At 33.6% G+C, this 23,619-nt stretch overlaps 1 protein-coding gene across 6 annotated transcripts in view; it reads right to left on the reverse strand.

The window, feature by feature from the left end:
- NOL4 (nucleolar protein 4) overlaps positions 1 to 23,619 on the reverse strand; it is a 309,725-nt gene that overhangs the window by 185,317 nt on the left and 100,789 nt on the right. For all 6 annotated transcript variants that reach the window (XM_074340178.2, XM_019740844.3, XM_019740845.3 and 3 more), the window contains 3 exons: positions 19,296 to 19,407; positions 18,292 to 18,404; positions 12,608 to 12,740 (listed from right to left, as the gene is read on the reverse strand). In XM_074340178.2, the coding sequence (XP_074196279.1) occupies positions 12,608 to 12,740; positions 18,292 to 18,404; positions 19,296 to 19,407 (358 nt within the window). The remainder of the gene's footprint in view (positions 1 to 12,607; positions 12,741 to 18,291; positions 18,405 to 19,295; positions 19,408 to 23,619) is intronic.

Raw genomic sequence — 23,619 nt, forward strand, 5'->3', positions numbered from 1 at the left:
CACATTGCAAAGTCCCTGAAAGTGAGGTAGATGAAAGGTAAGCTGCAGAGCAGGGATGGCTGCGGGACAACAAATCTCCACCCTTCTGAAATTATCACCAGACCCCAAGGCAGGATGGACCATTGGTGATGTAGGAGCCTGCTTAAGACTAACTGGGACCCACAAAAACCAACATGGCGAGCATTTCACCTAGCAGTGACTCTAAGGTTCATTATACATTTATTATAATGCATCAGCATGCTAAAAGACATAGCCCCTGCTGCCATTGTCAGAAACAGAATGACCATAGAAGGACACAAAATGGCCGAAGAGGCCCTTCCGAGAAATTGCTGCCCTTTCCCAGAAAATCCTTGAATATCCCTCCTACAAATTTGGACGTACAGCCCCTAATTAAAGGGACATAATTAAAGGGACACTTACAATAAGCTTAAACCTCTTCAGGAATGCTCCTGCTCTGTCTATGAAGCAGCCTGCTTCTTCCTTCTCTGCTTGAATAAACAGATCCTTGCTTTACTTTTATTTTGGCTTGTGTTTGAATTATTCCCCATGTGCTGCCAAGAACCCACTGATTGAGGCGCCTTCTCTGGGCCTGGTGGGGAAGCGGGGAGGGGTTAAGGGGTGAGCATCACCTTGCCTCCTACAACAAACGTATATTCATAAGTCAATGTGAAAATGTGTAATACCAGGCAGTAAATTCTTGCTTTAGGATCAAAAGGAATTCACAGAGTCTAGTGAATTAAAAGCAAGACAGGCATTTTTTAAATGTTTGTTATCATACACACACACACACACACACACACACACACGTATTTAAATAAAGTACCCAATGCTCACCAACCACTTAAAATATAAGTTTTTCTAAAAATTAATAGTCATTATATAGTATTTAAACAAAACTTGAGAGGAAAACAAAAACCTAAATAAATAAGTAAATAAAAAAACCCAAAACTGCCAAAACCCCTTAATTTTAAATGGAATTCAAGTCCACAGGATGAAAGATACATACAACAAAGAAAATGAAATTCAATTAAATTAATATAACATCATTAATTTTAAATATTTGTAGAAATGAAGGATGTTGGCAGAAATTTGATATCAGAAGACCTCTAGTGGTTATTAGAGTAATCGATGATTTTACTATTTTCTATTACTGCCTCTTTCTACGTAAAACAAATTGTTTAAGTGTTCCAGGATATTACCTTCCAAGACAACAGTGCAAGTAGTGACAAATATCTATTCATATCTTTAGAAAAACAAAATAATAAAACTAACTTTCAAAGTAGGGTGACCACAACTACCAAAAAATATATTCTATTATTTTCACAGTTAAAAATGCCTTTATAGATTTTTTAATTCAGACATTTAACTTTCCCATTTTAAAACAATTTCCACAAAAAGAGGATCCAATATATATTTGTGTGCTATAATATTTCTTCTCATCTCAGATAACTGAAATATTTTAGCATTTTCTTGAAGCCAAGATGTTTCAGTCTAAAATTAAATATGTGAGCAACAAATACATGATTTTACTTGTAATGGAAACAATAAATACATGTTTTCTTTTTATATTAGAATGAAATGAATGTCAGCATTGGTCAGGTCACAGAAATTCACATTAGATGGATGTAAATTGGATTCTAATTGAAAGTGAAATATCTCAGGTGAAGTTCAATTCCTTCTTCTAAATTCAAGTCATTCTTATTAATAATGTCTTTTGCCCTTTATTAATAAAGACAATTGGAAAAATGCAAAAGATGTCTTCAAACAGCATCATTTTTCAAGTGACATTAGATGTTATAGATATAGAATTCCCACAAGACAATGACACACACCGCCAATGACATCACTTTAACAAACCAGTTCCCACAAGTAAGAATGCATTTTTTTGCTACATGTGATCAAATAACTCATTTGAAAAAGGTAAGTGTAAGACAAAATAAAACATTTAATCAGTCATGTTCAATACAACTATGTATATATAATAATAAGCCAATATGAAAAGCAGCAATTTAATAATTACTCATACAGGGTCAAAATATATAGCCTAGTTTTAAAACATTTGTCTTGATCTGGAGAAGCATTTCTAAAATGCCTAATGATTCCTTATAAAATAACATAGGTACAAAAATGAGCCTGCTTTCTAATTTCCTACAAAGTGTTTAAAAAAAAAAATGTGGGAAACTGATCAGGATGAAAAATTTCAAATAGCTGTGAAGGTACCTTAAAAATGTTAACTTCTGTGCTCGGTCTCAAATTTAATGATGATTACTACTGACATTTGCATTCCATATAGGACATTAACTTGACACGGTCACCAGCTCAAGTGTACAAAAAAGAGGGTATTTCACTTTTTAATTGAATTCAGTTTATTTGCCCCACTTTTGGTCAGGGAGGTAAATTTTAGGCCAAATTAAAGGTAGTTCAGTCACTTTCAGTGAAAACTCTGTCTTTTGTGTATAGCTACTCAGTCTCTCTGGTAAACTAGTCAGGATTCTAATCTTCACCAGCCGTTCCCCTTCTCCCTAGGAGCCTCAGTGACATAACGTCCTATGAAGCTCCAGAAGGGTGGGCGAGAAGGAAAAGGAGGCCAGTTTATTTTGTCCTCAATGTCTTTTAAGGAAGAGTAGATTTCTCATCAGATGTCTCTCCTTGTTGAATTTGCTGGTAATGATCATGATGCTACCAGGGCTCCCAAGTGATCGATTCAGGACTTTTTCATCTCGACCATGGAGATATTCCAGTTCCCCAGACCTCTTAGCTGCTTTTTCTTGCCATTCCATCCCATGCAGGTGGGTGTGTCTGTGAGACTTTCCTTTGGCCTATTACCTAAGTACCTTATGCTAAACTATTGCATTCTTCAGACACCAGGTTAGATACAAAGCGTCTCTCTATGAGGTTTGCAGTCTTCCTGACTACACCTAGGTAATGAGACCCACTCTCACTGGGTACTTTATCTTTCAAGCCTCTTCCCGTTACCCTGCTGCCGGCCCGGCCATGGCCAGTAGGCATTTCCCAGAGATTCTTGCATCTCATCTCTCTCAATTGCTCTTTCCCACAGAGTTGGACTGTTAACTTCTTTTGGGAGGACAAAGTTCTTAAGTAATTATGCATTACTGTCCTTTCTATAATTTATTCATTCAGACCTCTAGGCTTTTGCTCCTATTTAGAGCCAATTTCTTAGAATTCTTTTTTGTGTTTGGATCTTGCCAGTAAAAGCCATGGTTTTAAAGATGTATCATCTATTCTATTAACTTTAAAATATCTACTTAAGCACTCAAATGCCAAGCAATTGATTCTTTATTCCTTCTGTACTATACTTATCCTCAGGGCAAGTCATTTGGAAAGCCCTGAATTCTGCTTGAAAAGGGATGTGACAGCAGAAGTAAAAAGATTTGAAAAACCAAGCACACATAACATCAAAATATTGTTCCACATACCTTAACAGTTTACAAAGTACATGGTCCTGAAGTGCTCTCTGCTTCTTTTCACCTGTGAACTGTTCTTCTAGATGTAAGTCACCTCTTCTGAGAGGCATTTCCAGCTCCTCCATGGCTAGGTTAAATCAGTGCCCGGGCTATACTCTCTAATGCGGCTCCTTCCGTTCATAGTGGTTGTCACCATTTGTTGTTATACATTTAGTCTTGTGTCCCCACCCTACTAGATTATGTATCAATGTTAATAAAGTAGACCCCTTGTATGTTTTGCACACTGCTAAATTCTCAGCACTTCATATAATTCTGGCAACAGTAGGTGGTCAATAAATATTTCTTGTAAATGACTGTATTATCTTATTGGTTCCTACCATAGACTCTGCAATATTAATAAGGCAAATATTACCCCTAATTGAAAATGGCGGACTCGTAGGCTAATGCATATGAAATGGCATGTATCAGGACATTTGGGTTATGTCACAGAACTGGTCAGAACTGGTTATGTCACAGAACTGATCTAAACTTCGGTCCTGTGAACCATGGTCTGCTGCTGTCCATTGTGCCACATCCTTCCCCACTGTCATTTTTAATAATAGTTTGGCATCTGCTTTATAAAGAATTCTTAGTAAGCACTTGCTTACCAAGTTAAAACATTTGTGGTAGAAAAAAGCAGCATAGTTGAACAGAAAGAAAACAAAAGACAGAATCCAATTTTGAAATGAGAATAATATGTGACTCAAGAGACTACTCTGATAAACCATATGATACTTATTACTTTAACATTACCACAATGGGGTAAGAAACTGTTTTCAAAAGAAAATCAAAATAGCTAGTCTGTCTGGGAGTTATTTATAAAATTTTCACACACAGAATAACATTTGGTAGTCTGCTTTTTAAGAAAGTAGGAGTAGGCCCTTATCTATAGAAGCAATTGCAGGAGCTGGCCTATTTACAGTTTGCCCAACTGACAAGCCCTATAAAACATGTAAGGACATTCATAACCGTTAGACAAAAAACACCAGCTGGTAACTAGTTCTATTATTAATCTCTGAGTTCACCAAATATAGATTCTCAAATCCACCATATCTCACAAGCATTTAATCAACTTTATTGGTCTAGTTTTGTTCTTTTCACAAATGCAAGTAATTTCAACTTATAATATTAAGGGTTTCTTTTGACGTTTGATGTTTTCTTCAATTTTGAAAGTTTGCTCACATTTGGGTTGGGCTGAATATCCCATTATTATATAAATTTACTTAATCTGCATAAAATTTCCACGTTATGCACCCTTTAACATTATGCACCCTTTAACATTACTTTTAAAGATGTTTTATTAGAGTAATATGACTATTATTATCATAGAAAGCATATTCTAAGACATGTGACTTGAATGATTGATATTTCAAAATAGCCTATTATCTGAATGCTTTATGTAGGAAAATAATACTCTTTATTTAAAAAAAATAGTATAACCTTTATTGTTATTTCACACAGCAAAGCTGAAATATTATTTAAAAAAAAAAACCTTACAAAATAAAAGAAATCATTATTGTCATAAGTGGATGGTCATGAATGAAAAATGGTCTTTTTTCCCTTTTGCCAAAGCTTGATCTTATTATTTAGAATAAAGCACAGTAACATAAAATGAGAAGATTGAAAATAATGAATGCAGTAGAGGAGGTCAATCACAATTTCCTATTGTCCTTTTCATACAAGGGAAGAATAAGGGAAATGAAAGAAATTGTCAAAAGTCAATTACATATTTAACAGATAAAAGGAAATATGAATTTTAAACAGGGCGTTTATTGTCAAGAGATATTATTGAAATAAACAGAATTTAAATTTGCTACTCCTGTTTTAGAAAGCTAGACGAAACCAGTAGATTTCAATGGCTAGAATAATTTCTTCATGGGAATACAAAGAGGATATGTGCACGAAAATAGGAAAGTATGGGGAAATAGCTATGATTAGCTATTATACACAGATTAAAAAGCACAGGGAATACTGAAATATTAGCCAGAATAGTAATTCTCTGTTCAGAAAATAAGAACATGCTGGATGGTTGAACATGCATGGCACAAAACAAGGTGTGTAAGCAAGCATAAGTTACAGAATATAATAAATTCTGCTTACAGAGGTGGACGTGTGGCAACTTAGAAACTCCTCTCTAAAGGCATACACTTCAGGTCCAGAATGTCTGTGTTTCAATCCTATTTCAAACACTTAATAGTTGGGTGATGACAGGCTATTTGTTTCATCTCAGTATCCTCATCTATACCATAAAAATAACAACAGTCCCCACCCCATAGGATTGTTATGAAAACCTAAAAAAAGTTCATTCTTGGGACAGTGCCTGGCATAAAGTAAGCAATCAAGATATTTTAGTTCTTGTCATCATCTAGCCTCACTTTCTGTTGGAAATATCTTAAAACAGTAATTTGATTTTAGGTGGTTGAATCTAGATAAGAATTTAAATGTTTTTCACCAATTCTAAAATAGAATTATGCACATGACATTTTAGATAAACTGCTGATGTTGTTGACAAGCATTAAGAAAGTAAGCATGTCCTTATTGAGACCAGTTTAGAACACTGGAATCAATGTTTAGTGTACTAAACTCCCAAGTACCTGTAACGCTAATCTGATTTTTCTTCATTACTTTATCATAGATTTGAATAAAGACAGAGCTAATCAGTGATGAGTAGCATTTTGTATTCTATATAATGCTAGGATCTATTCTCCAAGATGTTGTTATGCCTTAGCAATAATTTTAGTGAAATAAATCCCCTTCCTGAAAGATGAGCTGATTAATGATATTTGACAACCAAAAACTCTCAAAATTTTGAAAACACATTTAAGGCTGCCAAAGCTTTAATGATGTTGCTATTGAAAGAAATCCTAAGGAACCCCCCAGTACCTAAGGACTTCAGGATATATTTTAGAAAAGCACTTGAAGGAAAATAATCATTGTTGAAAGCACTAAAACTCTCCACATAACCATGTATATATATGTGTGTGTATATATATGTATGTAAACACTTATGTACACACAAACATTCAGGAAGGAATAAGGGATAAAGGTTCTTATAAACTATGTTCATAAAGAAGAGGGAGAAAAAGGAAGAGTTAATTTCACATTTTGGTGATACCCACAAGTCTTTGTGTTGGCTACACTTTCTTACCAAAGGCATGGAGGATGGGCAGCAGGAACAAAGCAGAGAATAACTGAATGATTCTTACAGTCAACACTGGAGGAAAAGTGGGAAGTCTGTTCTGTCAGTCATCACCCCAGTTTTCGAAGTATTTCTCTTATGTGCATCTTGGAAGTAAAAGGGCTCTTTAAAGATAGGAAGGGCTGGCTGGGAGAAAAATGGGGCTGTCTCCATCATTTTTAAATCCCTTTCTCTAGTCTGAGAAAACACCTCAACTAGTTTATAGGTATAGAAAATGATGGAGTCCCATTTATTTTTTCAAAGGAAGGTGTTTTGTCAGGGCAAAGACAACATAAAATGTTGTAGATGGGAAAGAGAATACTAAAAGGGTGAACACTCCAGTGTTCTGGAGCTAGAAGGAATCTCAGCGGGTTAGCTAAGCTTCTCATTTACACATGCAGAAACAGTTTCCCAAAGATGTTAATAATTCTTATATGAGGTTGCAAAACTAGTCACTGGCAGAGCTGTGATACGAAACGAGGTCTCAAGATTTAAAGTGAAGTTTCTTCATGCTGCCTTCTTAATAAATTCACTTTAGCATCTCAAAGCTACTTTATTGTTCCATTGTTCCAGAGTGGATTTGGGAGGTAGACAAAGGAGACAGCATAGGCATCAGGAACCCAAAGTGAAAAGGACAGAATATTCATTCACGGGCCAGGAAATCAACTACCTATCTAAAGTTTGGCGAGAAAGATTGAATCCAGAGGGTGAGTGCACTTTCACTATAGAAGTAAGCAGATGGGGAAGAAATTTCAAAACACCGTTTTAATTCGAAAACTATATTCTACTATATGTCAAATACTGCTTGGCTCCAAAGGCAAGAATGCCTAAGATGTAGTGTTTCCTGTCCCCAAGCTGCTCCCAGTCAAGTGAAGAACTGAGACTGATAAGAAAACAATTAGACTCTCCATTTATGATGAATCTCATGAAATATCCTTTCAACTTCTTTCTTCAATACCCTCCCGCATTCTTTTATCAATCCTCTATCTAATTTTGATCTCTGTAAACCTGGTAAACAAAGATTGTTATGGTCAATTCAGCCCATTTTGTGCCTGCTTTATCTCTCTGTACACCTCTCATGCAACATCAGCTTCAAAGCCCTATTCAACACTGATTTTTTTTTTTTTGCCTAAGGGCTAAAGCTGTTTTTGTTTTTTTGTTTTTTTTGTTTTTAAAGTAATAGCTAGCTGACCCACACTAGCAAAAAGGAAGTTGTAAAGAAAAACAGCATGGTGTTTGACTTTACAGGAGAGTTTACAAAGGCTAGCCAGGCGAGAGTAAAAACAAATTTAAACATCAGAAAAAAAGGCAGCTGCTCAAGATTTTCAAATTGGGAAAATTCAAGGGGTTCTGATTCTATAGTACAGCTGGATACATGAATTTAGAGGTTCAAAATTGATATGAATAAATGCTCAAAAGACATACTTTCTAACATCTCTCCAGTGTCATATGGATTCTTGACCTGATGTATGCATTATCAGACAGACAAAATTCAATATTCAAGGCCTAAAGGGTCAAGTGTATCTGCTACTTTGTTCTATCAGAATTTTGGTATCTCCTGGAGGTGCTGAAACATTGAACATTGGATCCATGTGATCATTCATGGACCAGTGAACACTGTCATGAAGACGATGACAAATCACAGAGCAATATCTCAAATCAAAGAACTCGCCCAGAAGTAAAATTCCAAATTAATTTGACATCCTTCATTGATCAGATTAGAGTCTCCAAGGCAAGCCTGGAACCTAGACAATTTCCCCTAATTTTTCCAGAGGCCCAGGACCTAGCTAAGACTGGACTGGTCTCGAGGGTATACAAACTTCACACTGAAATCAATAAGCTACATTTCTAAACAAGCACTCACTTACACGGAAAACTACTTATGTAATATAAGTATCAAAAAGCAGAATTTCAACTTAAGAGAAAAGTAAACTTTCAAATATTATGACACTAAATGCAAGAAAAAATAATATTCGCTACAAAACTATTTTAAATAAATGCATAACTTAAGCATCCTTTTTCATACTTAAGATTTATATATAAGCTAAATTGCTATTTCTTCTTCTGCTTTTGGAAATAGAGAATTACTGCTTCAAAATACTTTCAAATGATTAAATGTACACACAAGCATACATAATATTACAAAATAATCTAGCAATCAAAATTTCCTCTAATTCATAGTAACATTCCTTCTAATTATTTTATCTAAATTACTTATAAAGATGCTTTATATTTCTACAAATTATGATACAATTATTTATAGAGCAACTTCCATGAAGAGAAAGTTTTCTAAAAGCATCAGCGTAACTACTTCAACCCAGAAAATTATTAATTCAATAAATTTGTCCTGTAAATTATTTCTTAATCTGGCATGAGAACAACTTGAATTAAGAAAAAGCAGCAGCACTGTATCATTTTCAGGTATTTTAAATCCAGAAGTGCATGCAACTTAAAAATTGAGAACAATAATACTGTTAAGAACAGATTAAATTTTGGAAGTCAAATACTTTATTAGATTTATGTAAAAAAAAATTACTTTAATCAATTTTGCTTTGTGTAAAATTTTCTAAGCAATTAGAATCCATTAAAAACACACACAAAGATTCAGAACAAAGGAAATGTCTTAGATAAGACAACATAACCTCAGTAGGGAATTTGGTGGTCAGCCTAAAAAACGCTTTTCTAATTAAAACTCACCATCATAAAAAATTAACCACTAAACTTAATTTCCTATTAAATATACTGTGTTACATCATTTTTATTAAAAACATGTTTTATTAGATTTTTCAACTAAATTAAATGGTGAATAGTAGTTGCTTTTATTACTGGCTTATATGTTTTAATAATTACTTCAAACTATCCTATTCAGTTAAATTAGATGTACTTTTAGTGACAAACATATTTTTACTAAAATTGTATTCAGCTATACACAGAACAGTCAAAGAGTATTATGTGTGTTTGTGTGTGTGTGTCTTTAAATTAAATCCAATGTGTGCAATATTCAGATAGGTTAAGCCTGCAAACAGACTGTAAAATTTATTAGACTAGTAGAAGGGTGTTTTCGAAAGTATTAAAAGAACTGCAGTACACGACAATGTTACAACTAAGAAAACTGTGTTAACTGAAACCCATATAAACCCATATATCAATCCTCACTCAGGTAATGCAGAAGGTAACACCGACCAAAAACAGCATCTGAGCATGAACTGCATCTACATGACTCAATGTCCTTTAGACAGCTGTCCTCTTGACACTCTAAGACTGCCAGGTAGAAATGTGAGGAGTGTTTTCAAAAGTGTGGTCTGGCTCATTGGCTCCATGCTTTTCCCTTCCTGTTGTCTTAGCTATCTCATCTGAGGTGCATCTCCTTAATCTGCATTTTTTTAATTTTTAAGTTCCCCAGATAGGAGTCTATGCGGCTAACTCAGCTTGTAATGTAAATTAGGACAGAATAAAAAGTGAAACTCCCGCTGCCACATCTCTTTCACCATTTACTTACCTCACACCTAAATTGCTGTATTTTAAATTTACTCCCTTCTATGTTTCCCCTCAAAACAGCACTGTGGTCATTTTACAAGTTTACAAGTCCACATACACATGATGTATATATGTGTGCATTGTTCTGAAACAGAAATACATCCCAACTTCAAAAACATGCTGCTTTCATGTTCTTCATGTTCTATTTTAAGTTATTTTAGAGCTTGGACTATTAAGTTGAACCAACATGGCAATTTCATATAGCACAACCTAATATGGCACGTCCGTGGCTATAGACTCACTGTGTGATTCATTCTAGGAGTCAATAGGTATTCGTTGAATGAATAATGAAATATTGGGTCTCTCTTCACTTATCCTTGCCTAAGTATACTCAAGGCTCCAAGTAATATACTTTTTAGAACTATTTCTCTAAATGAAACATATGCCTCCATATTGGCGGCCCAGTCGCTAAACATGGTTCCTATTTTGGGTGAATGCTGTATCATATAAGTCTTAGTAGGAGGCAAAGATCTCCACTACAGAAGCCAAAAGTGACTCAAAGGATCTTGGAAAAATATTTAACAGAGACATTATTTTTTTCAGCGCATTTCTCAATAACACTTCTTTGGAAACCAGTACACTATGGATTTTACTATGGAAAAAGCGTTTTAGACTGATATGTTCTTATATAAAATATCTATGATTCCTGAAAGCAAGAATCTAACTCTAGATTCTAGAGGGGAATAATTGTTACAGTCATTTGTTATACAGTCTAACTAGGCTTTGAAGGACTAAGTGGACATCAGTGGGATTCATTTTTTTTTTTCCCTAAGGAGAATCAAAACAAGATGTTTTTCTAAGTTTTAGTAATTGTCTTCTGACCTTTTGTTCCTGACCACAACATTCTTAAAGGAAAATTATAATTTTACTCAAAGTTAAGCAATTTAAATCATTAGAATGCAGAATACTTACCTATTATTTAATTAACATATTTATAACATATAAATTATTACTCAATTTTCATTAACCTGATATTTATGGTAAAAATTCACCTGTTCTTAGCAGTTAAGCAAGACCTAAATTTCTTTAAAGTTTATTACAACTAAGCATGATTTTGTAAGCTAGATCTATCTATATATCTATCCACCCCTACACACTGTAGTTTAATATAACGTATTCAGGTTAGCCATTAAATTCCAATTCATTTTTTCCTGTTTATCAAAAATGGCCTCACCAATTCAGGCATATCAAAACATTTCTAGGATACAAATATTATGCAGAAATGGGAGAAATTTTCAAATTCTGGCAAATGTGCTATGCATTTCTAAATGCTAATAGAATTATCAAATACATCTTTGAACGAAAAGTTGCTTGGATATATTTTTGTAAGTACATCATGGGTAGAAGTTGATGAACTCTTTTAAGAGAATTGTTAACTCACGAGTCCTTCTCCCTCTTTTCTTGTTACTAGACATTACCACACCTCGTTGCCTGGCATATAGGATGGACACTGTTTATTAAGGTTTAAATGTATAAACAAACCGTTATTTGATACATTAATGAAGTACCAAATACTGCAACTATATTTAAAATTTTTTACTTTACTCCACTGAGTCACAGTTTTTAATAAAAGTATCATAGAAAGCAAGGAAAAAATTTATTTCCCTATCTACAGATGTATGCACAAAACTATAGTCATAAAAAGTTTATGTAAACTTATTACAGGAATAATAAACTAATGCTGAATAAAATAGGCCAATTTCCTTCTATTTATAACGCTTCATTTTCATCCACAATTACCCAAGTAAGAAACATTTACTTGCATGCATAATTTTATACTTAAAAAGAAAAAAATCTACAAAGGAAGTTTTTAAAGATCGCTGAAAATATTAGACCCAAAGTGTTTCAACTACCAAGTCTACTTTCTCTACATATCCAGTTTTCTTCCTATCAAGAACAATCGGATAATTCAGGAATCTTCAATGGACTCAGGAAAACAGAGATCATGATCTTTCTCTGCTTTACAGTTGGTAAAACTGCATTTTTGTATCAATTGTTTTTAGTAATAACTTTGTCTTTTAGAAAAATGTCCAAATTACTTTTGGTCATATTTAAACTCTTAATTCAGTCAGTAGAATGGTTGTCCAAGAAACTGAAGCTAGAAAACATTACCACAGGAACCCAAACTACACTGATACAACACATTTGAAGTTCAGGGAGCAAAACATGGGCCAGTTTGGAGTTTTACAACTGACATCTGCTTATAAATCAGCCTATCATCCTAGTTTTGAACAAAGTACTTGAATCCAAAAATATCGAAGTGGATAATGTAAGTATGTAATGTAACTTGAGTACACAGGAAAAGTCCCCATAGAAACAAATAAAGAATTGACACAGGAGTAAGAGGTGGTAGTTTTAATACATTATGACTCCATTTTTTGGTACCGTTTTGTTTTGTGTATTTGTTTGCTCAGTTTGAATGGCTTACCATCTTGCTGGCCATGAAGAGCCTGGGGACTCTGCATTCTTTCCTCAAGGTTGGAGCTAAGATCAGAGTTCACAGCTGACATCCGTGTGGAATCGCTCATATCAAATTCATCACTTTCTATTGAACTTTCATCCTGAAAATGATTTTAAAATATGAACAAGAGTCATAAAATATAACACCTTCAAATAGTAACCATTTTATCACTAGGATCAATTAAAGTTTAACCTGTATGTAAGCTTTTACGGAACTCAGTAAGACATTACACATTATTAGATACTTGAAATAACAAATAATGGAATAATTTCTCCCTTTAAGGAATATCATGACTTGTGAAGATTCAAACAATGTATCTATATACAGCAGATTTAAAAGGTAAAATAACGTGTTTAGGAATGATATAGTTGGAGAATTATTCTGAATAATGAAAGGATGAATATTTTTATTAATTAGTAAAACTTCCTAAAAAAGTCAATCACAAAACATGGCATAAAGAGAAATACATGTTTTGATTTTTAAAATATATGACCTGATAAAATATTACAAGCAAAAATCTTAGAATGCAATAAAAAACCTTAACCAAAAAACATTCATTGGCAAATAAGATGGACTCTGATAATAGACACACTGACATGGATGGAATCAAAGTCCACATTGTTGGAGAGCAAGATACCTTAGCACAGCCTTTCTTTTTGCCCAAGTAAATATAAATTGTATCGCAACCATAAAAAGGAGTACTAGGTAAAATGTGAAAGATGTATTTACCAAAAGCCAGTTCACCAAATAGCTAAATCAGCCAAAGGCCAGTTTGCCAAATGTCCAATTCATCAAAACTGTCAAATATTACCATAAACCAAATCTAAAATATTTTGCTGTAGTCATTTCACTGAAGCAAACTCCTTTTGGAGAACTGACTTTTGGACAAATGGTGTGCTTATGTAGGCAGGAAGGCCTGAGAAACCTGTGTAAAATATTATAAATATTTCATTGAAATCACTAGGTCTGACTTTAATTTGTACATGTGTGATCTGAAAGTTTCACATTAGCAGTAGCAGTAGTAGCAGTGCTATTTATGTTGCAGACACTGTCATACATATATATGTATATATTTATATATGTATGTATATATGTGTATATATGTATATATATATATGTATGTATATTTCATATTTGTTCACTCACTTTATCATCATCACAACCTATGAGTTAGATACCAGGATTCATCCAATTTTATAGATTGAAAAACTGAGGCACAGAGCAATTAAATGATTTATCCCACTATTATATACCAGAACTGGAATATGAAGTCACTCAGGCTTGAGCAAGTAGCTTCTCTGAATAGTAAGAGTTACCTTGGCTTCATAAATGACATCTTGGTATCAGTAAAGAAGTTGCTATGGTTAGCGGACAGGAATATTCTAGTAGACTAACAAACGGCATTCTGACTCATAGATCAGGTCAAGGTGATTTTCGTGCCCTTCCTTTACCAAAGGACTGATCATGCCTGGGTATACTAGTTCTTCATTAATTCAGCAAGGAAATGCCACCCTGTGTGGCCTCTGGGCGATCAGCCAAATAGACTCCCCATGGCATGCCCTCTCTCTTATTGCATTATGTTTTCTCCAATTCTAAATTCTAAGAAAATCCAAAGCATCTGAAGCATAGATGTTACAAGGAGAAAAAGTAACAGAATTCACTGTGCACACCAATGTTATCAATGTGTACCATCTACATCCATGCACATGCACACATAACTAGATAATATAGTTATCCACTATATACATATATAAAGTGTCTGTGATGTCATGATATTTTAGAGCACATTCTCTAGAGCTAGGTTGCCTGGTACAGATCCAAGCTCTGCCATTTATTAGATGTGTGACCTTAAGCAAGTTACCTACACATTTTGTGCCTCGATTTCCTCATCTATAAAATGGAAATAATAATAGTTTCAATCTCATAGGGCTACGTAAGGATTGCAGGGATGTAATATATTCAAAGTAGTTAGAATGATGTCAGATACATAATAAGCACAAAACTGATATTGTTACACAGAATAATATAACATTCTACATTATATAATAAGGTTAATATTTACTATGTTATATGAACACATAAAAAATAAATTTAAATATAATGGTAAAGATGATCAACATGTGTCTATAAAGTAGCTTTGTATTCTATGTAAACATAGTCTTTATAATAAGCATTTATTATATATACTATGGCTAACTATATGTAACGTAGTAAAATATCATTTCCACGATGTGTGTGCATGTGTGTGTGTGTGTGTAAAGAAAAGCTAGACACAAAGAGTCATGTCAGTCTCTGTTCCATAGAATGGTTATAGAACTGCTATAGCACATTATGAGTAATCAATATACTTTTTATCACCAAATGACTCATGTCAGCATACTTTTTAAGAAATGTGGACAAGAGATTAAAATGGTTATGTAACCAAATGTACCTGTTCTGTATTTTTATTTTTTAAAACTCACCATTTTAAGGTATTTATCATAAGTGGCTTAATGATTATGACTATTTTAAATATTTTCCTCCATGATTTCCAATGAAATATAATTTGCTTTTCACAGTTCTACTACTTCTTAGAATATGAATTATCCAATTGCTTACATTTATAAAGGGCTTTAATGAAACCAAGTGCATGCATTCATTGTGTAAGTTCTATTCTAATTATTAACTGGTTAAATTATTATCTTTCAAAAAGTGGCAAAAGTATATAGAATATAATATTGTGTTTTTTTAATTATCAACATAGAGAAAATGATAATCATGCTGGGAAAAACTATTGAATATTTCTAAGGGTAAAGAATCAGAAAACTTGATCATATGATTATTAAGTATTTTATCTTATTCATGATCATTTTTAGGCCATTCATCTCAAACTTGCTCTCTGCATTTTGTTTGGTATGACAACCTGTGGAGAAAAAGAGTCTCCACATACTACAATGTGAGCTTATTCCTTATGTGACTCAAATCTCAAGATAATAAAAGCTATGGCAAACCATAGAATTCTGATTCCTTGAAACTTAATTTTTAAAAATTAGAAAAAACATTTTACTGTAACAAATAATTTTCTTCCAGGTCTTTTCCCTTTTAAAATTGACACTTATTATATATTTCCCTTTTAAACTGGCACTTATTTAGTTTTTTAAAATACTTTATTATTGAACTTTTACTTCAATTTTGAAAAGGTGCTTGAAATTCAGATCCCTAATCTGATCCATATTTCATTTTAGTTTTCAAGTTCCAGTTTTTACCTCTAGAGAGTCTCTACTATGTACCTCCTGATATCCATTGCTATGGTGCCCCATTGGTTCATGATCTCTTTTGCCATTTCCTGAACAACAAAATAATAGTCTCCTAGTTATCTATCTACTTCTAATTTCTTTCCCGCCAGTCCTGTTCATCAACTTCTGCCAAATTAATCTTCCCATTTCAGAATAGCCATTTCTCGGCTCATAGATTTGTAGCTATATACAAGTCAAAGTATACCAAGTAATGTGTAAACTCCTCAATCAAACATTTAGGGTTTTCCATAAGACTGCTTGAAAACCACTCCTACCAATCTCACCTTGTTCCATTTTTCATTTACCCTATGCTCAAGTCAATTTAAAGCCTATATTATTAGCCTGTCTGAAACACACCGCTTCAAACCTTAGTGTATATGAGTGTAGACGATGTTAAAAATTCAGATCACCAGGTCCCACACATCAGATTTAGAATTATAATCTTGGGGGGAGGGTCCTGCAACAGGCAGTTCAACAAGCTCTACAGGTGCCTCTAAAGCTGGGTATTTAGGCAGTGCTGTTCTAGAAAACATTCTACAACGATGTAATTTCTCTATAACATTCCCTATTCAGTGACTACCAGCCATACTTGGCTATTGAGCACTTGAAATGTGGTGAGTGTGACTGAAGAACTGAAAATTTAATTTTAATTAATTTTCAGTTAAATTTAAATATCCACATGTGGTTAGTGGCTACCACATTGACAGTGCAGATTTAACAATTTCTCATTGTTGGATCCAATCATTTCCTATTAGCAATGCAATAAACATCCTAACACATAAATTATCTCACATCTCACATTCCTTCATATAAAATTCTAGTCAAAGCACATAAATAATTTTTTAAAGTTTTATATAATTATTGCCAAACTCTCCCCCAGAAAGTTTATTCTGGTTTAAATTTCATCAACAGTTTATAACAAGGTCAACTGATCTTACATTGGATATAATATTCTGTAATCTAAAAGGAATCCCATTGCTGGCCTTCATTTCTCAGAAGAGCTTTTAGCATCTTCTTATATACATATTTTCATTATTCCGTTCCTCTTGTCTGCCCTCCCACTAGAAGATAAACTTAATAAAGGCAAGATTTTTGTCAGTTTATTCACTGTTTATCTCCATTATCTATAACAGTGCCACTTACATAGATGGTACTTGGTAAATACTGGTTAAACTAATTTAATTAACACTTACTATAATTTAAATATAACTGATCACAAAGGAGTACCTCACTTGAACTTTATTTTAACATGACTTTGACTTACTTAACCACCTTCCTATCTTTCAATAATTACAATTTCTAAAATGTTATAAATAATCTAACTAGTCATTTATCTGAATATTTTTTAAGGCAGTGCACATCCAATTTGGTATTTTCAAAATGTAAGGATAAGAGTTATTTTCCTAATCCAGTTATAAATTTAAAAGATTCTATTTTCTTTTTGTGAAATACTTATGATGTTAGAAGCCAGAAGGACTCAGCATATGTGAGCTTTATTGTTGGCACAAAGTTGATCTTCTTACTTTTTGGCCTAGAAATAAACATATCAACATCTAAATGAGCTTCCTACAAATAATTTTACAGCTCTAACTAGATTATGAGGTTTTTAATTTTTTTCAATTATGTCATGAATCATGGGAATCATTTTTCCATTTTCAGGGATGGATAGATATTAATATTTTGTTGTCATTGGTCTTTAACTAAAGGTTTTAGTACTATTTATTTAATCATTTATAGGTAGCCATCTGGTAATATGGAATCTGATACTTTCACTGCATTAATACAGATCTTCTAATAGAGTATACCCTTAATAAAGTCTTTTGAGATAAAACAATTTTATAAATATCGTTTTGAATTTAAATCTGCTCGAATAAAGAGGAAAACAAAAAATTTGGTTTGGGTTTTATAAAGTTAGCTCAATCAAGTAAGTTTAAGAGAATTTAATAATACTTCACCAAATAATGCCATATTTGAAAAATAAATATGATTATACTTGAAATACCTATTAAATTGACTTTTCTGATTTCCCAGAAAAATAGCCTTAGTACTAAAGGCTTGGACACTTTCCTTGGATACTCACTCATTTGGGATACTTTCCCCTAAACTTTCTAGCACTTTACCAAGCTTAGCTTGATAGAGGTCAATTAAGGAAAATGAACCTTCTTGTCAATGAGCAAATTCCCACATAGCACTAATGTAGATACTTTAAGACAGGGAATCTCTATCATCTCCATCTGTGCAATCCTGATGACATTCCTGTCATTAAAAGATAAATTACCGTCTTCAAAATGTCATCATGCTTAATACGACAGTCATGGTTATCAAACTTCATTCCGACTTGTTAAGTGATAGCAAACATAGATATTTCCATTTTACCTCATCTTGCTGAGAGTTTAGCAGCTGCAGTTTCATGTGCTTCATATAGGCCATGGTAATTGGCATGTTGTAGTCAATCATGCTGGTCACCAAAGTGGGAGGTTTTCCATTATCTGTAATAAAACATTTTTAATGGGTAATGAAAGTGATACGGCATTCTACCTGTAATTTCAGCATGACCCAATTTGTTCAAGTTGAAATAAGATTCTAGGTACCAACTGTTTAGGACATTGGAAGCATTACAGATGGATTGTAGAAAAAATAACCAGGTGTATTGTGACAAATTAACACTATGGATAAATCAGTTATTTCTAACTACAGGGGAGCTTTTTGATCCTGGTTAACAATGAGTAAAGGCAATACGGTGATTATACACAATTATTTGTATTTTTGTATTTTTCTCTTGCAGCACACTTACTTCCTATATGTACTTCTGGAATATTTGCTTTTTTTGTTTTTTCTTTTTCTTTTTTGCCAGTCTACTCATCCTATGACACAGGGGAATGGGCTAGCCTAAGGGTATCTTTGAGATTAATTTAATTGCTGAGAGAATTTCATAGATTAGGAAAATAATCTAGATAATCTTTAATGAAAGCTAAACCCAAATTATAATTTGTATATAAAATTTTTCATTGAAGGAACTCCATACTCTTCAACACTTTTAGAAATAAGTAATTGGCAGATTTAAAGGGACACAAATGGAACATCAATTTCCTTGTTGAATATATCTAAAATACCATGAGATACACATAATGACTGAATATTAAAACATTATTATAAGGAAAAAGTTATTTGCCACAGTCAAAACTGTCTTTCCTCTGAAAATAGGCACTGAACTACTCTGTAAGTGGCTATTCAAAATTCACTGCCTCCTACTTGAATAAATGAGATGATCTGACTTGTTGAACTGTTTCAGTCTACCACGTTTTTTATAAAAATGTGAGATATAAATTGCCATTATGAATAAAATTACTTTAAATCTCACTATTTGACACTGTGGCTACCTTTATGATCTGTTCCATCTGGGTTTAAATGCATTCTTTTCTGGCACTCTGAGCAGCTCATTAGAAATCGTGTCACCGCTTCTCTTGGTAGGAAGGCATAGCTCTCTGAAATCTGCAATGATTCACAAAATAGAAGTGTTATTATATAAGCTGACTGAATGTGATTCAACAGAAATGATCATTGTATTTCCAAATAAGACGCATTATTCCATAATGGCAGGAAGCACAATGAAAGCATGCACTGCATACCATGCATCATTTCAAGAAATATCTATCCAACTTGATTGCATGTCTCTTAATAATAGCTAATAATGCGATGTGGAGAGAAAAGAAACCAACCACATCTGAATGGGTATGTTTCTATTTTTGCATTTCTTTTAGTAAGAATAATCACAGTGTACAGATATTCTTGTGAATTTTCCTTATTAAAAATTGCCAACATTGTTTTTAAAACTTACTGCTAGCATCATGAAAATTTTATCCAATTTTACATATCTATTTTAAAATTTGTCCCAAGTAGAAGCAATAAATATTGGATTTTGTATTAATGAGCATTTTTTCATTATTGCCTTTCAAAATATTTTAAGTGAAAATAAGAGAATTCTAACTAAACTCATGTATATATTTACTGCAGTGAATCATCCCTTCCACAGAAAATGACACATCTGGAAATGCATTTGGGCCACTTATTTCATTTGTTACTTTATGTAAGTTTTTCATAATTTATGTCCACAATAGCTCACATTGTCAGAGAAAGCTTTCCCAGTGCAACATACAGACAGAGCTTCTATTTTCAGAACCATGATCTAAAGTCAAGTTAGAAATCAATACGCCTGTCACTGATTTTTTAAAAATATTCTTAAAAAAAACAAGAAAAAACAAGACATTCATCTCATCAAAGCAAATCATTTCTGCAGTGAAACTGACAAATTGTTAAATAAAGGAAAATTAACAATGACTCAGTTCTACTAAGATGTCTGATACAGGGCATTAGTTTTCTACCATAGAATACTGGTACAGGAAATATGAGGTAAGTAGGAGGAATAAATAAGATGTAAACTAGAGATAAGTGCCACAGACAATTTCTCAGGTGCATGCATGGCCATTAAGAACACTAACATATTTTTTATTAAATTGGGGTGACAATGGTTAGTAAAATCACATAGGTTTCAAGTATAAATTTCTATAATACATCATCTATATATCACATTGTGTGATCACCTTCTAGAGTCAGTTCCCTTTCATCATCATATATTTGACCCCCTTTCCCCTCTTCTACTAACCCCCCATTACCCTATGATAACCACAAAACTGTTGTCTGTGTCTATGAGCTTTTGTTTGTTTGTCTTGTTCCCTTGTTGCTTGCAGTTTTATATCCCACAGATGAGTGAAGTCAACTCTTTTTGTCTGACTTATTTCTCTTAGCATAATAATCTCAAGATCCAACCATGTTGTTACAAATGGCAGTAGTTCATCTTTTCTTATGGTAGAGTAGTATTCCATTGTGTATATATACCACATGGAAAATATGCCCCTCATGTATAATTGAGTACAAGTCTATACCAATTCTACTAATGGCGATGGGGTCAACTTTTGCTTATCCATGCTACAGAAGGAGCACAGCATTGAGGAAATCCTTCATGCTAAGATCTAAAATTGCAAAGCATATTTTTCCCTGAATTTAATATTTAAATCAATCTGTGTCACTTAGCCTATCACACTGACTCTCAGGAAAAGAAGCCATTAAGAATACCAAAGTGAAGGAACAAGTCTGTAATTACAATCTGGCACGGACAATCTATACACAGGTAATTTACATTTAACTTTACCAGGATTTGAAGTATGACACTCTGATTTTTGATATAGCAATCATTTGTAAATTAAGATGTCCAGCTTTTTAAAAAATACTTCTTCATACTATATAAGGAGATGTGAGAGAAAAATAAGCAGAAAATTTTGAGAGTATTTCAAATTATTTTATATTAGTTATTAAGTAAGGAAATTATATATATACACACACACACACAATTTAAATTCCCATTTGCTCTCTCTTATGCTCTTTCTCTTTACACACACATGCACATGGACACACACAAATTTGATTCCTATTTATCTATTTTACAGAGGGAACTAACACCTTTGCCCAATTTATTTACCTGATTAGAGGTCATTTTTTCTGACTCTCTGAAAATCTATTTTACAATCATGCATTAGTAAACCAAAGTTTATGATGCATGTCCAGTCCTGATATTTTCTATTTTAACTCACAGAGAATTATAGTCCATTGGGACAAATGGGGTTGACCAGTAAATTCATTAACAAAGAGGATTTGAGAAAAATGCTCCATTGATTTTCATAAAGGATTTCTATTAAAACTTTCCTCTCCTTATGTAAAACTTTCCATTGAAAGAAAGATAGGCACATGGTGGAGTTGCAGGGATGCTCCATTGGCTTCCATGGTCCTAACGAGCTCCATAACCTGCCTTTTTCCCAATACTAATAAAGCACATGTGTAGGAAACCCCTTATCAACAGATTTGTGATTGACCATACACAATCGTATTACTTGTCCTAGCTCTACTTAACTCCGAATCAATTAGTCTTAGAATCATTATTAATCATATGGCATTTCTTTTACAGCTTTACTCTGAAAAACAAGTACCTGTAATGGTCACAAATATGTTTGCATTCATGTGCACCTGTGTGAATTGAATAATATGAAGTCCCATTTCGTATCTTAGAAAATATTTTTAGCAAGTATTTTATCACATTATTATTTGTGGTGGTATTATTGCATAGCATTCAGAATGTCACTGTATGTCATATAAATGGATAAATGGGTGTACTTTTCTTGGTGTTCAGAATTCATTTAATAGGCAGACCTGCGGAGGCTTCCCACCGTCCGCAGGTTTTTCCTTCCCACCTCATGCTCACTTGTGCCCGCAGACTATGGAGTCTTCTTAGGTAAAGGGACGAAAGATCCTCTGAATGGACTCTTCAAGTCTCACACTGACTTCTGAAACAATATTTATTCTTCCATGGATAAATGGAATTGAAGAGGGAAAATCATTCCTTTTTCCTTATCTAGAATCATTCCTCCTGGGGCGCAGCACACCATCCTTTGCGGGAGTTCGAACCGGCAAACTTGTGATTGAGGGGACGCGCTCCAACCAACTGAGCCATCCGGGAGCTCAGGGGCAGCTCAGCTCAAGGTGCCATGTTCAATCTTAGTTGCAGGGGGCGCTGCCCACCATCCCTTGTGGGAGTTGAGGAATTGAACTGGCAACCTTGTGGTTGGGAGCCCACTGGCCCATGTGGGAATTGAACCGGCAGCCTTCAGAGTTAGGAGCATGGAGCTCTAACCATCTGAGCCACCGGGCCGGCCCACTCTCAGAACATTTTTAAAAATGAAAAAAATATCCTTAAAAAATTCTTAAATTACAATCATTAGAATAATTACATTTTCAGAATTAAAGCCATTTGATGAAATTCTGTCTTTGGATCCTGCCGATATCCTTTGATAACCCCATTCAAGAGATAACACTGAAAGCCTACATGTGAAGCATTTTTTGAAGTTGGGTCCCAGGCTAAATGTCCCAACGGTCCCTGCCCTAATGAAAGGTTGTTTCCATGAATGTTTAACATGCTAAACCAACTTTAAATATATGTTCATAAATGGTGATAAAACTCAGGGACATGTTCTTTCAGGCTGTCTATTTATCAAAGTCCTAACCCCTTTCACGCAATCTGTAAAAGCAGTTGCATATAAAACCTAGTGATAAGGGACAGAAAAGGAAAAATATTTTGATTCAGATACTTGAAATGCCATTCTACTAATGCTATAATTAATTATATAAAATACGACAATAATTCACGAATGTCTATTTTTTAACCCACTTTTCAAATCTAATCACTTCTCTGTTTCTAGGAGATAAATCAGACATTGAATATACAGTACAGAACATTTTCTAGGACATTGGGGAGGAGAATATTTCATTTGAAGATGTATTCTTAGAAACACCTTTATTTGGGAAAGATAGAGAGTATTTCCCTAGAATTTGTTTAGGAACACATAAATGCTGCATCTTGTTATTAATAAAAAGCAAAATATAATGTGAATGGATATTATTAGTCTTGCTCCCTCTGAACTAAACACTAAAGACAACTGCCATGTGACATTCCATATATGTTACTTACAACAGAAATAAGGACTGGAACGTAGCCATATGAACAATATAAACTACTAACCTTAACATTATCAGGTAAATAATTTCAAGTATCTCTTTATTAGAAATATTATTTTCTATAAGTCTAGACTTGTTTTC

The sequence above is a fragment of the Rhinolophus sinicus genome, chromosome 4 (genome assembly GCF_057876585.1).
Source record: "Rhinolophus sinicus isolate RSI-liver-muscle chromosome 4, RSI-T2T, whole genome shotgun sequence".
Classification (NCBI taxonomy): domain Eukaryota; kingdom Metazoa; phylum Chordata; class Mammalia; order Chiroptera; family Rhinolophidae; genus Rhinolophus; species Rhinolophus sinicus.